The 16,276-nt window shown below is 42.5% G+C and overlaps 1 protein-coding gene across 4 annotated transcripts in view; it reads left to right on the plus strand.

Moving 5' to 3' along the window:
- Positions 1–3,247: 3,247 nt before the first annotated feature.
- Positions 3,248–16,276, plus strand: part of PRICKLE2 (prickle planar cell polarity protein 2) — a 1,019,428-nt gene continuing 1,006,399 nt past the window's right edge. For 2 of the 4 annotated variants that reach the window (XM_069206504.1, XM_069206506.1), the window contains exon 1: positions 3,464–3,669. In XM_069206504.1, the coding sequence (XP_069062605.1) occupies positions 3,628–3,669 (42 nt within the window). In that variant the 5' untranslated portion in view covers positions 3,464–3,627. Of the gene's footprint in view, positions 3,670–16,276 lie in introns of all 4 variants that reach the window. The other 2 variants (XM_069206505.1, XM_069206507.1) reach the window with 2 other exon arrangements.

Raw genomic sequence — 16,276 nt, forward strand, 5'->3', positions numbered from 1 at the left:
ACGACCCCAATAGCCTCTGCCTCACTGAGGGTAGAACTTGGGCTTGTAAGATTGTGATCCATAAGAGGAATTGAAGGAGCCTCTGTATCCTTGCGGACGAAAGGATCGGCCTTTGCAAAAACCTGCTGATTAAACACTTTTTTGATGGATTGCTGGGTCTTGTCTATGGAGGCAACTGTAGAGACGAACTTGGCCAAGTCCTTAATAAAGAAATCTCCGGATCCATAGTGGCTAGGTTAGCTAACTTGGGATCCAGTTTCAAAAGAAGACCCTTTTGTCTCTCATGGGTAATGGCGGCATTCGCGTTGCCTAGGAGGCAAAAGGCTCTCTGGGTCCACAAGGAAAGATCCATTGGGTCAATATTCGCATTCTCCATTCTGGCGGACTCTGCCAGGTCCAAAATATGGGCCAAGGGACCCACCAAGTCTAAAAGTTTATCCTGGCAGTTCTACCAGGCCTTGTGTACCCCTTTACGGGGATCTTTGCTTAATTTTGATAAGAAGGTGAAGAGGGGTTGATCGATAGCAGGAGTAGAGGTAATGTTGGAAAAAAGGGAAGGTCTGGGGCACTCTGACTTCAATTTGGCTCTAGTCTATTTGTCCAGCGGAAGTCTTAATCTAGAGGCAATATAATCTCCAACATGGGAAGAGGGACAACATTCTGTGGAATTGGGGTGATGAAGGAGAGGAGGGTCGAACATAAGATTGCCATCCGAATCCAGAATTGTTTCTGCTGCGAAGGGGTTAAAAGGAGAAGGATCAAACTTCAGCCTATTGGGAGGAGGGGAGGATTGAGAATGTGAGCCCCACATGTCTGAACTGTTGTCCAAATTATCCAAGTCACCCATGTTATCATCATTATCCGAAACGTGGGAAATTATAATATTTTTAGGTGCAATCGCAGTATGCTTCACTTTGGATTTACATTTTTCATGAGGGACCTTAGGATTCCCCTCCTTAGAAGGAGGACTGGGAGGAGACTGGTTCTCAATCTGGGGTGAAGAAACTTCACCAGTCAAAGAAGCGCCATCCGATGTGACTTTGGGAGGGTTTTTTGTGATGACAAATCCTTCAATTTACTTTTTCAGCTATCCCCCACAGAATGGGCCACTAAGGATTTGAACACCATATTTAGGACAGAAGATTCAATGTTTTTTGACATCTTATTCATTGTGGCTGAAACAGTCTTGGATGCAGCCTCATTAATAAAGGCCCCAATATCATCATCATTATCAATGCTCAAAAGAGCTCTGTCGCTCCATTGTATTTTGCCACAGGGAAAAAAAAAAACACAACAAAATAACTGTTGGCAGTGAAGGGTTAAACCTTGTCAGGCAGGAGACGAACTGGAGAAAGCACACGCTCACAGGGCGTGACCGATGCTGTATAAGTGGAATTGGTGAGGGTTCAATTAAGAAAACCAGGCAAGGAGAAAATCCAAGTCTCCTGTGCGACGAAACAAAGAAGACCGGAGGCACTACGCGAAGAGTGAGGTGAAATGTGGGCCAATGACCGTTATGCTGACAGAAACGGTCGTTGGTCATGTGAACCACAAGGGGAAGCGCCTGAGCACTGAGAGTAGGCGCGAGGGTTAGAACGCAATAAAAATTAAACAATGACATAGAGAGCGAGCATCAGACTAAATAACAATGGTGCATTAAAACATTAATCGTATAAAAAGGAATAAGGAATAAATAGTCACTTATCTTGACTGCGAGCAGCAAGCAAGAGGACTGGTTTCAGTCAAGCGTAGTGATTATACTATTCCTGATATCCCTATTGGTGCATCTGCCGATACGTTTTTAATTCCCATTGGCTTTCCGTTCCCTAAGCCTCATGGGAATTGTAGTTTCTTGACTGCTGCTGTTTAAATAAAGCAAGATCGAGAAGCATTATATGAGCCTCCGGTCTTGACATAAAATGTAAACTTCACTCCATGGATCCCTTCAAAATCTTTAAAATGTAGGTGGCTTCCCAAAAGGAATCCTCTTCACAACCCCACTCTCGACATTTGTGTGAGAAAATGTTCTTCCATAATTAAATCAGCACATCCAGTCAAAACATGTACTCATTTCGCTCCTTTCCAAATGGTATGCTAACATTGAGCCGCAAATCTTTTGCTTACTCCCTTTGTTCAAGGTCCTGCAAGAAATCATAACTTGAAATCGAAATAGGTATGCCTAACATTACCAATGTTTACTTGCCTTTCATGGCCCACTCACCACAAAATCCACACATACTTCCCAGAAGCCTGGTGCTGCCATTCATAAGATGAAAGGTATAATGCTGCTCCCCTCATGAAAACCTGCAATGAAACGCCTACTATTTATAAAGCTACAAAACTGATGTAACCACAAGTTACTACTATTTTGTTACTATTATTTTTGATGAGATGAATATGACCCACAACTGCTGAGAGATCTCATGGATGCTGAATGCCATTTCATCCATTAAGGAGTCATTCTACTAAAATGGAGTCAATCTACTAAAGTGTTTCCCACGACCACACTGAAAAGTATTTTACTACAAGAAATGAATGTTCAGTTACGTCAAAAGTGTTTTCGCTATGGAGTTAAAACCTGCATAAGGAGAAGTTGACCTAGACTTGAGCAGTGATAATCCACAAGTTAATGAACCTTAAAATGTTTTAAAGTGATGGACAAAGGGTTGTTAGCATTTATGCTGCTTCTTCCGCTGTGACATGCCTGGTACCTCACTGCACCAGGCTGAGGAAGAAGCACGAATACATGGCATACACTATCTTCATTAAAGTCCCTATGGAAATTCTTGTTGGCCACCTGAAGCGCCTCGTAGTACATTCAGTCAAGGTCGCATGGGGAACCAAAAGCAGCCGTGGCAAAAATGTTCACACCAACCACACTCCCTTCCGCGATTATATTTGTCTGTGTTTCTTACCATTGTCTGCCTCTCTCCTTCTGTCTCTTCTCCCTTTGTAATCTCTCTAAATAGCCAGCGTGGTCAACCTTATAACCTTGAAGGGCTCTTCTTCAAGGTCACTAGACAAAGTTGTAAATCAAAATTTGTTTCACTGCAGGCCTCTCTTCTTTAAAGGGCCTCTCCTACAACTTTCTGTTCAACACCTGTATGAAGCTCTCTTTCAAAGCTGAAAGTAGCTGCGTCTCGCATCGTGGTGACCCCAGTAATCGAATACTAGGCTCCCACAGACCACTTAGACGGCTACATCGTTCTCTTTCCCTTACTTTTATGCCCTCCCCCTGCTTTTACTTGACTTCTGTGCGCGATTCGAGTTGATCTTAGATGATCTCACCAAAGACGCCTGAGCCCATGGATTTCCGTCAGTGCTGGTGGATTCGCTTTGCCTGACTGGCGAGAGGGGGGCATTGCTGCTGAAGGGTGCACATTGACGGGGGATTGTAAGGCTCCCTCTGCATCCCCCACCCCTCGGTGTCCCGGGCTGCGGGGGAGGAGCAGCCGGAAGTGGCAGGTTACGGATTCTCATCGGTGAGAGAGATCGGCGCAGGGGCATCTTGGATACTGCGCGCGTGCAGCAGCGCAAGGACCCTCTACCCTTAGTAGCGTCTGTCTGATCAGCACAAGCCAGGCTCAGTGCTCCGCCTGCCACTGACTTCGCAGCTGCAGCAGCGACATGTTCAACCGCAGCTCCTGGAAGAGACACTCGGGGAGATCGGTGAGTGTTGTCTGCCATTGCGGGCATTCACTACTCCCGCAGCGCAGCTGGCCTTGGTTGGGGAGGGGCTTGACCTGGGAGAGCATGACCTGCTTACCAGGGCGACTCTGCTGTGCGCGCAGGAATGTGCCAAGCTGTCCTGCGCTGCTTTGCATAGTGGGTGAGGGTCAAGCCACCGGAATGGTGATGATTTGCCTCTCCAGGGGTTCTGATGTGCCCTGGATGGTCCCTTATAAGACCCCCTAGTGGGCTTGTGTTGGATTGCGCCTGCGACGCACTTGGGAACTAAAGGATGCGCAGGAGTGAAGATGGGATGGGCTGAGTGGGAGGAAACGGGAGCAGAAGCATCGTGTGTGGGAGGATGATGCAGAGACGAACTGATTCATAGAGGAGGGTGTAGGGTATTTAATGTGGCGAAGAAGGCACGTGTGGCTGGTGTGGAAATAGATTTAGAAGTGGGTGGGTGCCTTGGTATAAACATGCATACCAAGAGTGTGCGGAATACAGGCGTTGCGCAGTTGGAGAAAAGGGGACGAGTCAACTAATACCTGCTCGGGGTGTGTAGCTGCACTGAAGGGTGGGAGCTAGGTTACAATTGTGTGAATTTGGATAGAATGCAGTGTTAAAGGATGAATAGGTGGCTGGATGCCATGATGGCTGAATGGGCGCATGTACAGAAAGATGAACCATAATGGATGATATATCAAGGGGTCTCGGCGTGAATGAATAGGGCAAAATGAAATTCGCAGGAAAGAATGATTTAGAGACTAGATGAATCTTTATAATAAGGAAGGGAACAGGTGCATTTAGAGACTGATTGTAGGGGTGGGACAGAGCGATTGCAAATGTAGGGCGTGTGGACTGATTAAAGTGCGTAGGATATGTGCCTTAGTTTACAGGAGTATAGAAAAGCACGTTTATGATAAATGACTGTATTAATGGAAGACAGTTATGGATGGATGTATGGACAGACACAAAAAGATGGGTGAATGAAACTGGCAAGGTAGATTTCTGACTGATTATCTGAGGGCCACAGGGTGTAAGTGGATAGATGGAGACGTTAGTAGATGGGTAACATTTAGAACGCATGTATACATCTAAACCCATTCCTGAACCCTAAAGCTCTTTCTACTCATAAACTCCACCCATCCCGATCCCTAAAATGCCTCATCACCCCTACATTTCACTCATTACTAAACCCTAAAAACCTTTCACCAACCCTAAACCTTACCAGTCACTGAATCTTCAAATCCCCCGACAGAGCTAAACTCCACCTATTCCTGCTCCCTAAAAACATCACCTCCTCTTAACTTCACTTAACTCTCAACCCTCAAAGATCTTTTCTATGCCTGAACTCCACCCATCCCTGACCCCTACAAAACCCTCAGCATCCCTAAACAACAGCTATCCCTGAACCCCATAAAACCTCACTACCCCTAAACTCCACTCAAGTTTATTCTAAATTGTTATTTTCCTTAAAATTATCTTTCTCTAAAATGTTTCTTTAATGTTTTATTTGTTTGTATTTCTTTAAAATACGTTTTCCTTAGAATTGGTATTCTATGATTTGTTTTTTCTAACATGGTTTTTCTGTGCTCGTTTTTCTATTCATTCCATATATTAAATGAAAGATCGGCTTTGAATGGATAAATACAGGGAGGAATGCTGCAAAGGTTATCATATATATAATTAGGTGTTGGGTTGGTAGACTGGGATAAGCCAATATGTGTGTAAATTAGCACATTAATAACTGAAGAGAAAGGTGTAAAAATGGGTAAGGAGAGCATTTTTGAAGGTTGAATGGCTGTCAGTGGTGCTGCAACAGTTTAAAGAGTCAGACCAGTGCCACCCACGGCCCATCACTGAATTCATGGGGATTGTAAAAAATCTAAATGTCACACAAAGAAAACATGTAGCAAATGACCCAAGCCCATTCAGAAGGAGGGTTAAATTGGTGTAGTATGTAGCCAGTGGTTCATTTTTGGAACACACTGCTGCAAACATATTACTAAAGCATGGTGTGGTAGTGTATTCTCATTTGCAGACAGCCCATTTTCCATTCACATGGCAGCTACATTTTCAGAGACATGCTGTTTTACTGATCAAACTATATTGTGCACAAACGATAATGTGTGGAAATTGGGTTTTAGAAAACATTTAACATTTTCCAGTCACCAACGAAAGTGTCCTGATTTGTTTTGATCTTATTAATCCCTTAGCTGCTGGGCCTTTCTCCCCCTAGTACTGAGCCTCATTTTTGGCTATTGGAGTAGTTCATGCTTAGGCAAATATACGTTTTGTCCACATAAAGTGTCAATCCTTTCTCTCCAACATTCTGGATATTCTACAGGTACCCGGGTTTGTGGATTACCATGGATGGGACTGAGAAAATAGCCAAAATATAGCTAACGTTTTGAGTTTTTAGGGAAAAATAGGGAAAAAAGTTCTCTGACTAAAAGTGTCTCTTTTATTTCATAAAAATGCCATCAACCAACATTTGCTGTGCTAAAGTCACCATCTTCCTGGCTTTCAGGAACATGCAGAGCTGAATAAAAAAATAAAAAAATGTAACCACAGTTTTAGCATTTTTCAAAGAGGTAGCCTATTTTTCCCAATTTTGTGCTTGCAACCTACTTACAGTTTGTTGTAGAAACCAGTATAAAACCCTTGGATGATGCAAGGAAAGCTATATATTTCTTAAAAGTGGGCAAAATTCCAAATTCAGCAAGGGGTCCTATGTGTAGATCCCTCAAGGTTTCCCTAAGAAACTAAGGGGCTCATTTACAGAGTTTTGGTGCAGGGCAGCATTGCAAGCCTTTTTGCACTGCCCTGTGTCTAAACAAAAGGGCAGGAATGCACTGTATCTACAAGATACAGTGCTTCCTGTCCTTCTCCCCTGCACAGGTTCACAACTTGCTGCCATGCACCAATGCTGGCACCCCTGCACCATGGTGCTAGGATTCCTGTGTTGCGGAGATGATTGTTTTTGTGCAGGAAGGGACACCTTCCTGCACAAAAACAATCACAAGAAGAGTTTTACTCCTTTTTTGCTCCTTTTCCAGAATGCAGCACTCATAAAAAGAGGAAAATATAGTTATTTTTCCCCATTGCGCCCCCCTTACGCCACTCCTGGGTTGGTGTAGGAAATGGATGCATCCCCACGTTTATGAAACCTTGTAAATCTAGGAATGTGTCAGATTCCATAGGTGTTGCGTGGAAACACCCACAGCAACACCCATGGAACACCCCTTTTATGCATAGTAATGTATGGAAGGGGGCCATACTTACAAGGCCACGAAAAGCCATGCAAGGTGGCTTTACATGGCCTTGTAAATATGACCCTGTGCCGCTGGTGCATCAAAAAAAGTGACGCATCGGTGGGGCAGGTCGCTTGTATGTGAGGCCCTAAGAATCATATTTATGACCAAGTGGCGCAGTGCAGCAAGTCACTTTGCTGCGCTGCATTACAGGTAAAAGGCAGGAATGTACGGTATTTATCGCATTCTTGTCCTTTCCCCATGCTGGCGCACAATGAGCTACCTAGCACCACTACAGACAAAAGAAGGGGCACCTTCCTGCAAAAAAAACAAATCCCTCAGGATTTATCTTCTTTCTATGTGTGCAGAATGCAGCACACATAGAAAGAGGGAAAAATGAGAAGAAATAAAGATATTTCTCCTTCTGAAGTCTCAACTTAAGAGGCGTACGTTTTTGGTGCCTTTCCAGATCTAGCACTTCTAGTAAGTCTGGGAATGTGTGAAAATGCATGCATGTTGCGTGGGAACACCCACGCAACACCAATAAAACGCCTCCCTGGAGCAGAGTAAGGCAACACAGCGATTTGCGCTGCATTGCGCTGTGTTGCTTTACTCGAGATTTATGAAGCCACCTAGGGCCAAGCAAGGTGGCCTTCGGTGGCTTCATTAATCTCATTTTTGAGTTGCATCACTCTTGCACCACATTGTGTGGTGCAAAAATGATGTAAAAGGGCTCGTAAATATGCCCCTAAGTGTTGAACTAAAAAGATATTGAAAAATAGTAGGAACAACTGCCATTTGTGACAATATTTTCATCTGTAACTTTTTGTCACAATGGCCAATTTACAAAAGCAATGTACCATTGCGTTTGCTAAACCCTTTTGGTTGTGGGGATATATATGGTTGGTAGGTCCTCAAATAACCCAAAGTTCCTTGAGCCAACAACTGAGCTGTGCCGTGCAATGTTTTTCATTGTGAACTGAGTATAGACCAATTCATATGGTGAAATATGTAGAGTGAAAAATAAGTATCAAGATAACGTACGTATTACTGAAATAGGCACAAGGTATGAAATGTAAGAGCAGTGGTTATTTGCACATCTCTAAATTTGTGGGTACGCATAGGAGCATATGATTTACAAGCATTTTCAAAATATCTTCTTTCTTACACACTGGGTTATATTTGGAAGGCAGAAATGCAGCAAAAACCAATTGGTAATAGCAAATATCCTGCTATTATGTTCTTCCACATGTCTTCTGATAAAAACGGTGCCTCAGTTGTGTGGGTAGGCCTAGTGCCTTTGACAGGAAATAGCCCAAAACACAACATGAATACATCCTTTTCCCACTCAAAACTGAGTTTTTTTTGCAAGGTAGGTAGCTGTGTATTTTGCGCCAAAGTTCAGCTGGGCACCTAGAGAAACCAAACAAACCTGTACATTTGTGCCAAAACCAAACACCTAGGGAAATCCAGAATGGGGTGACTTGCATGGTTCTCACCAGGTTGTTTTACCCAGATTCCCTTTCAAACCTTAAATTTTGACTAGAAAAGCACACTTTACTTACATATCTGTGATGGAAAGTTCTGGAATCTGCAGGGAGCCACAAACTTCATTCTACCCAGCACTCCGCTAGGTCTTCCAATAAAAATGGCACCTCATTTGTGTGGGCAGACGTAGTGCCCACAAAAATGAAATAGCCCAAATAGTAACATGGACACATCACATTTTTCTACTCAAAACTGACCCATTTTTTACAAAGCAGGGAGCTGTGGATTTTGGGCCCTAGCTCACCCGGGACCTAGGGAAAGCTAGCAAACATGTACATTTGTGAAAACTAGATACCCAATGGAATCCAGAACAGGGTGACTTGCATGGCTCTCGCCAGGTTGGTTTACTCCGAATCCCGTACAAACCTCAAACTTTGTCTAAAAAACACATTTCCTCACATTCCTGTGATGGAAAGTTCTGGAATCTCTGGGAGCCACACATTTCCTTCCACCAAGCATTCCTCTAAGTATTCCAACAAAAGTGGTACCTCACATGTGTGGTTAGGCCTAGTGCCTGTGGCAGGAAATGGCCCAAAACGCAACATGGGTACAACCCATTTTTCAACTCAAAACTAACTGTTTTTTTGCAAGGTAGATAGGTGTGGATTTTGTGCTCTAGCTCAGTCGGCACCTAGAGCAACCTAGAAAACCTGTACCTTTTTGAAAACTAGACACCTATGATAATCCAAGATGGGGTGACTTGAGAGTTCCTCACCAGGTTGTTTTACCCAGAATGTCTTCCAAACCTTGACTAAAAACACATTTTCCCCACATTTCTGTGATAGAAAGTTCTGGAATCTGCAGGGAATCACAAACTTCTTTCCACTGCTGCAGTGCCTCGGAATCCTAGCTATTATTTAAATTGAATAGTGGATTCTGCACCAGATGATGATGGATCGAAGCAACATAGGTTTGAGGGGATGTCATCAATGAGTAACGTGAGCATCAACAATAATCAACACAAACCATGATATTAAACCTCACTCAATAACCACACCACTTTATTAAGTAGAATTATAAAATGTATTTCCCTAGATTAACAAGGCTAAGGTCACGAAAATAACTCTCAAACACAAATGGTAAGCGTATAGGATCGATAATGGTTGATTAGAACATCTTATATATCTCAACTTGATTAAGACAACCACACAAATTATGTCCAGAAGAATCACACTTATTAATAATACCAAAACCGGGAATAATGGCAAAATATACATTAGTACAGCATTCAAATGATCTCAAAATATGTAATGAGCATTTCAAAATTAGTTCCCTCACTAACCACAAATTAGCATCAACATATTGGGCTTCATGTGAAAAGAATTTAGTAACACACATTTAGAAAAACTCTTTAACTCGGGTTAATAATAAAAAAAAAATGATTAATATGTAGCAATTAAATCATAAGTTGCAGCTGGTACCTGGAAAACAAAAGAGACACATATTTCATTACAATAACATATTTTGCCAATAATAGAAATAGAAGCAGCAAGTAGTTTACTTCCTGCTAGAGGACACCATCAGTTGTCATCAGAAGATTTGGGCCTAACGACAGCTAAGCCCACTCAGCAAATAGGACTCGAAAAATCGACATCTAACTCTATTGAATTCTCTGGTCATCTTCTGCCCCCAAAGAATCCTACCCCAGTTGTTATCCAAAATCCTAAAAAGTTTATGATTGGTCAATCTATGGGGTGGTTACACTTCAGCCAATCAACAAATAAATTGATAACCTAAAATACAACAATTCTACACTAATTAGAAAATGTTCTTCAATAATAACATTTCCTCTTCCGTCTCGTCTGTAGCTCCATTGTTTCATCGCCTCTCAAGCGCCTTGTCTCAGGAAGAAACTTTTACTGTTTCACTTTACTTCCATCCTCGAGGAAAGACCAAATATTAGTAACATTCTCAAACAATAGGACATTCAACTTATGCAATGCTCGGTTAAAACATGACCTTGTAAGACATAATGCCACAACCCACTAGGGGTAGTTGTGGACACATCTACTAAAATTTTGAAAACACTTTTATATAAGCATTGAATTATGGAAAATAACCACACCATTTAGTTAGAGTTTTGCTCAGTTAGGAACAGAAAACAAACAGTGGTAACCATTTTCAAAAGTCACCCGTTACAAGTTAATTCATTACATATTTTAATTACACAAAATCATTAATAAACATATTAGAAAATTCACACTCGCACAATCCCTCCTCTGATGATTATTTATGTCATCACATCAATCTATAATATATTCATTTATTATAATCAATTTCAAAATTTTGTCTCATTTATGTTTGCATTATTTCTCTTTCTTCTTTTATTTTCTCTGTAGAATTTATTCACTTGAATCTCAAAATTTCTTCTATTCTTTTCCAATCTCATTCTCTTAAAACATTTTATCTTTTTATATGTTCCCCAAATGCTAATTAAACAAAATAGAATTATTGACACCCATTTAGCTATTGACAAAATAATATTTCTTCCCACATTGCTAAACCAATTTACCACAGCTTTAATCCTTTTGCCAGCTTTTTCCCAAACTGTAGTTATTATTAGTTCTTTTAAATCTTCAGTATTAGTATTTGTTAAATTTTTAATCAGCTTTTTAACTTTACCTGAATTATCAGGTATAAAGGAAAAACAGTGATTTGAACCAAGTAATTTACAAAATCCGCCCTCTTTCTCCGAAAGGATGTATAATGCAAGGCGATTCTGAAGTGCCATAGCTCTTGTCGCAGCCAATTCTGTGTCTAGAAGAATGATAGCTCCAGAATATCTTGTCAACATGTTATCTACTATTGTAGACAACTTCTGTATTTTGTTTGAATTCAAGACTACTCCCACTGAAGGAATTATAGCCCCAAAAATGTCTCCTACAATGCTAGAAATTGATTCTCACTTGTGTCCCACTTGAAATTTCATTGTTTCAGGAATCTTACTCAAGTCTTCCAGCTGATAGGTTTTTGGAAAGACTATTCCCAAATAACATGTGCCATACCATACTCTAGGAAGACAGTAATATGCATTTCTCCCATAAAAATAATAAATCCCAGGTACTGGGGGATCCTGTCCATTCATCATAAAATCCTGCTTACTCCTGAACATAAAACATGTCTACATTCAGTCTTTCCAACAAACACTCTATAATTCTTACTCCAAGGTCTATATATACAAAGTCTTCCTACATGCTCAGCATCTATCATTAGTTTTCCTTGTTTAGTAATGTTAGTATAAACATAATCTATTCCAGACTTTCTACTTATAATCCCTTTATCTATCCTTACCTTTATTTCTCTAATTCTATCTTCTGTGTTATCTACGAACTTATTTTCTACTGGTGTTATTAAACAAGTCAAGTTATTCTTATGGGCAAAAGCTGTACCAAAAGTTAAAGTAGGCTCAAAGAAATCTTTCATAATTACTATGTTATTTGATTTGGCTATTTTAATCAAATAACCTATGACAGGTACAAATGACAATACCATGTCATAGTTTGAATAGAAATACTGAATCTATTCTTGATTATAGAAACACATTAGCAAAAGACTACAACTTATAGCATAAGTCATGGGTAGGCTATGATAAGTAGTTCCTCCTTCCACTGAAGTCAAAATCTGTGTACATACACAACAATCTTTCGCGTCCATCACCTCAACACACACATGCAATAAGTGATAGAAAACATTAGAAGAAAGCTCTTTCTAGTTGTGTAAGTATTTAACATCTATTCTAAATTTATCTTTCGTTAGTGATTTATCAGTCAAATCTAAAGAACTATCAATTTTCATAATCTGGTTGGCTCCATCCATCTCTAAACAGACACTCCTACAAACAATAAACATATTAACAAACTCACTACCGCCAATTCAACACTAAACACTTTACAACAACTAATTCCACTGTTTTGGTTACGTGAGTTATTTATATTTTCTATATTCTAAAAAAAATAAAAAACAAACATTTCAAAAATTCAAAACAAACACTTCAAAAATCCCTCCTAATTTTTTTTCTTTCAATAATTAATTCACTCTTGGACAGACTCTTTGTCAATTTCAGTATAGCAGTTTGTCTGATCTAGGAATTTATTTGTCTAATCCAGTAAGTAGTATTATTTGTCTTTTCATTTTCTTCTCCCAAAGTCTTTTCTTGCAGTCTTCATGTTTCAAAGCAAAAATGTTCAATGTCTCTGTCAAAACAATAGCTAAAAAATTCTTCCTGCCAGTCATTTGTGTTTAAATACACCCATTCAGGTCCAACACATCTTTTACTCGCAATTCTTTTCCTTTTCGGTCTCCTGCCACTTTCATTTTCTTCTCTACTAGTGTGTTCTCCTTCATTCAATTATTTTTTCTCTTGAATCGGTGGAATTACATCAACCCTTCCACTCTTTGTACCTTTCTCTGGCCAATTATCTTCTTTCTATGTCTTTCTTGTCAACAACCTTCTCAATATTGAGTCTTCACTTGCCTTTGGTCCTTTTTCTTCTGACGTTCCCACAAATGGTTCAGGAAGAGTATAATCCACTTGGGCGGGACTACCCTCAGTTCCTTTCCCAATGGGGTCTGTCCTTTCTTCGGTTTGGTATGTCAAACCACCTGCTTCTGAGGTCACCCTCCTCTGAGCAGATCTTTCTTCTGGTGATTCTTGTGTTTCACCTAGTTCTTGGACACCCTCCTCGGATTGAAATCAGTCTTATCTTTTTATTCTTGAACTGTTTCTTCTACTTCTTTTGCAAGTTGTTCAACGTCTTTAGTATTCTGCTCTTTTTCGTCTGTTATAAGAGTAGGCACATCTCTGTCATTTTCAACTATTTTGCTCACTTTCTTTCTCTTTATTCCCAATGTTCTCAACTGTTGGTAATCTCAAGAGTTCTTCTTCTCTTTCTGTTGGATCATGCACCTTTCTTGTATGGCTCGCATGCACCCAATTCGGCAAACCAGCACACTTCACAGCTATCATTGTAGTGAGCACAATCAGATAAGGTCCCTTCCACCGTGGCTCAAGGCAAGACTTTCTTTTTTTTTGATAAAGATGCTTTATTGTTTTCCAAAAAGAGATTTACAAAAACATTGCCAAGCCAAGTGATGCACATTATTGCATAGCGCCCTACTGTGCGCATAAAACTTATTTCGGAATTAATAGGATCACTTGAGATGGGTAAAGCAATACGGAAGAAACAAACCCAAAGGAAAAAGGCGTGAGAGTTGATTAAAGGGAAAAGAGGGAAAAGAGTGAAAAGGGTGAAAAGAGTGTCTCCTGTCCACGAGTGATTCATGGTATATGGTATACATTTTGGGGGTGTTTTTGGTGCCCTGCGGCCAATTTCGATCATGAGTTTGCCCTTTGTTAGTCGACCCCACTTAGTTATGCGGGGTAGGTCTCCCCTAGGCCCAGAACGAGATTGAGCAGGAGGACCAGGCCCACAAGTATTTGGATTGGTCAATGGAATTGGTTTTGGAACGTAAGTGTAAATTGGGATCCCATGTAACCTAGTCCTCTCCCAGGGCCTCCCAACCTCCCCAAATCTTATCGTATTTGCCCAGGCAACCCTGGCCTCGTGCACCACTCTCTCTTGTTGTGCACACCAGTCCATCCCCTGTTTCCATTTATTTGGGGATGGGGCTCCCTCTGTCATCCATTTGGTCATGATGTCCCTCTTGGCAACCAGACATGCTATTCCCACAAAGGCTCTCTTCATTCTTCCCAAATCTGTGTCTCCCTCCACCCCCAGTAGGAACAGGAGGGATTCGGGGGGTATGTCTGTTTGCAGGGCCCCAGAGATTTGTGCTGCAATCTCTTTCCAGTATTTCTCTATGATCGGGCACAACCATGTCATGTGGTAGAAATCTGCTCCTGGCTGGGAGCATCTGGGGCAGGCAGCTGTGGAGCGGAGGCCCGCCTCGCATAGTCTCTTGGGTGACATGTATACGGCGTGTAAGAAGTAGGACTGTATCAAACGGAGCCTGGAGGATATAGTTAGGGTACCGGGGGCTGCCAGGGCATCATTCCAGTCCCCTTCTTCTATTCTACCCACCCATCCCTCCCACTTGTTGCGAAGTCTGGTCAAAGGACTAAGGGTGTTGGAAATCAATGAGCGGTATATTTGTGAGATTCCTCCCTTGTCCAGTTTGCCCATCAGTATTTTGGCCTCCATTGTTAAGTGGTCTGGCGTGGGTGCGTCAGTACGCATGAGCGTCATTAGAGTATGACGAATCTGAAGGTATCTATAGAACTGTGACTTGTTCATGGAGAAGGTGCTCTGGAGGCCCTCAAAGGATTTCATGTGTCAGCCCTCCCAGACATCTCCAAGTGTGAGATTCCGATTTCATCCCATTTCCGGAATCCCTGCAGTCTCCTGACCTTGGTCAGGAGACTACCATGCCATAGTGGGATTTGACCAGTGATCCGTTTCCACCAACCGGTGACCCTCTGGGCCTCTCTCCATCCCAGGAGCGTCACCTTGGTCACCTCTGGGGTGCAGTTGGGAATTGGGCATCTGTAAAGGGCATTGAATACTCCCGCGTATTGCAGCGTGCAGAGCTCAAGTCTATAGGCCGGGTCCGACCAGCCTCCATTAACCCAGTCGTTCACCACGATGAGTTGCGTTGCGAGGTGGTAGTAGTATAGGTTTGACATCGCGAGGCCCCCCTCACACAGGCCACGTTGGCATGTAGCAAGTGGCAGTCGCGGGCGGGCGTCTTTCCATAGAAATTGACGGATCATAGAATCCAGGTTTTTAAACCATTTCTTGGGGATTCGGAAAGGGAAGTTTTGCAGCAGATAGAGAAATTTAGGGAGGACCATCATTTTGAAGAGAGCCACTCGCCCAAGTAAGTTAATGGGCAGGGTTTGCCAACGCAGAAGGTCTGTCTTGGCTTTAGCTACGAGGGGTGCCACATTGAGTTCCCACGCAAGCTCTGGTACAAGGGAGACTGAGATCCCCAAGTATTTAAAATTGTTTCGCCGAATGGGGATGGTTTGCTGCCAATCTATGCTATCCCTCGCCCGGTGTAACGGAATAAGTAGGGACTTACTGTGATTCAGGGTGAGGCCGGATGCTTCCGAGAAAAGATCAAGCAACTGCAGAATACGCGGACCGCTTGCGGCTGGGTTTGCGACATATACAAGAACTTCGTCTGCATAGAGGGCCACGCGGTCTTCAGAGCCAGAGGGCCAGGACCATCCCTCAATCAGAGGGTCCTCTCTGAGCAGTTTGGCGAGCGGTTCTATCACTAGCGCGAAAAGGAGTGGGGATAGGAGGCAACCCTGGCGCGTGCCTCTTCCTATGGGGAAAGAGTCCGACACCGTTCCATTCACCTGTACTCTGGCCGTCGGCTGTGAGTACAGGAGTTTCACGAGGTTCCTAAATCTGGGGCCAATCCCATTGCCCCTCAGGACCTGATGTAGGTATGACCAATCCACTGTGTCAAACGCCTTCTCAAAATCAAGGAGGAGAAGAGCTTTCGATGAGACGGCCAGGGTATCACGGTGCGCCAGGGCCAGGTGCAGGCGTCTGATGCAATGCCTGGTGCTCCTGGTTGGCATGAAGCCGCATTGGTCTGAGTGGATCAGCGCTGAGAGGGCAGGTTTTAGCCTTGCTGCGAGGATCGAAGAGAGTATCTTAACTTCGACGTTTAAAAGGGAGATAGGGCGATAGTCCACACAGTTCCGTGATGGTGGTTGGGTTTTAGGGATCACAGTAATTGTGGCTTGGTCGATACCTATTGGGAAATGGCCCTTGCTCTCGGCCTCCTCATACATGTTGAGGAGGTGTTGCCCTACTGCGTCGCCGCAG

The sequence above is a fragment of the Pleurodeles waltl genome, chromosome 9 (genome assembly GCF_031143425.1).
Source record: "Pleurodeles waltl isolate 20211129_DDA chromosome 9, aPleWal1.hap1.20221129, whole genome shotgun sequence".
Classification (NCBI taxonomy): domain Eukaryota; kingdom Metazoa; phylum Chordata; class Amphibia; order Caudata; family Salamandridae; genus Pleurodeles; species Pleurodeles waltl.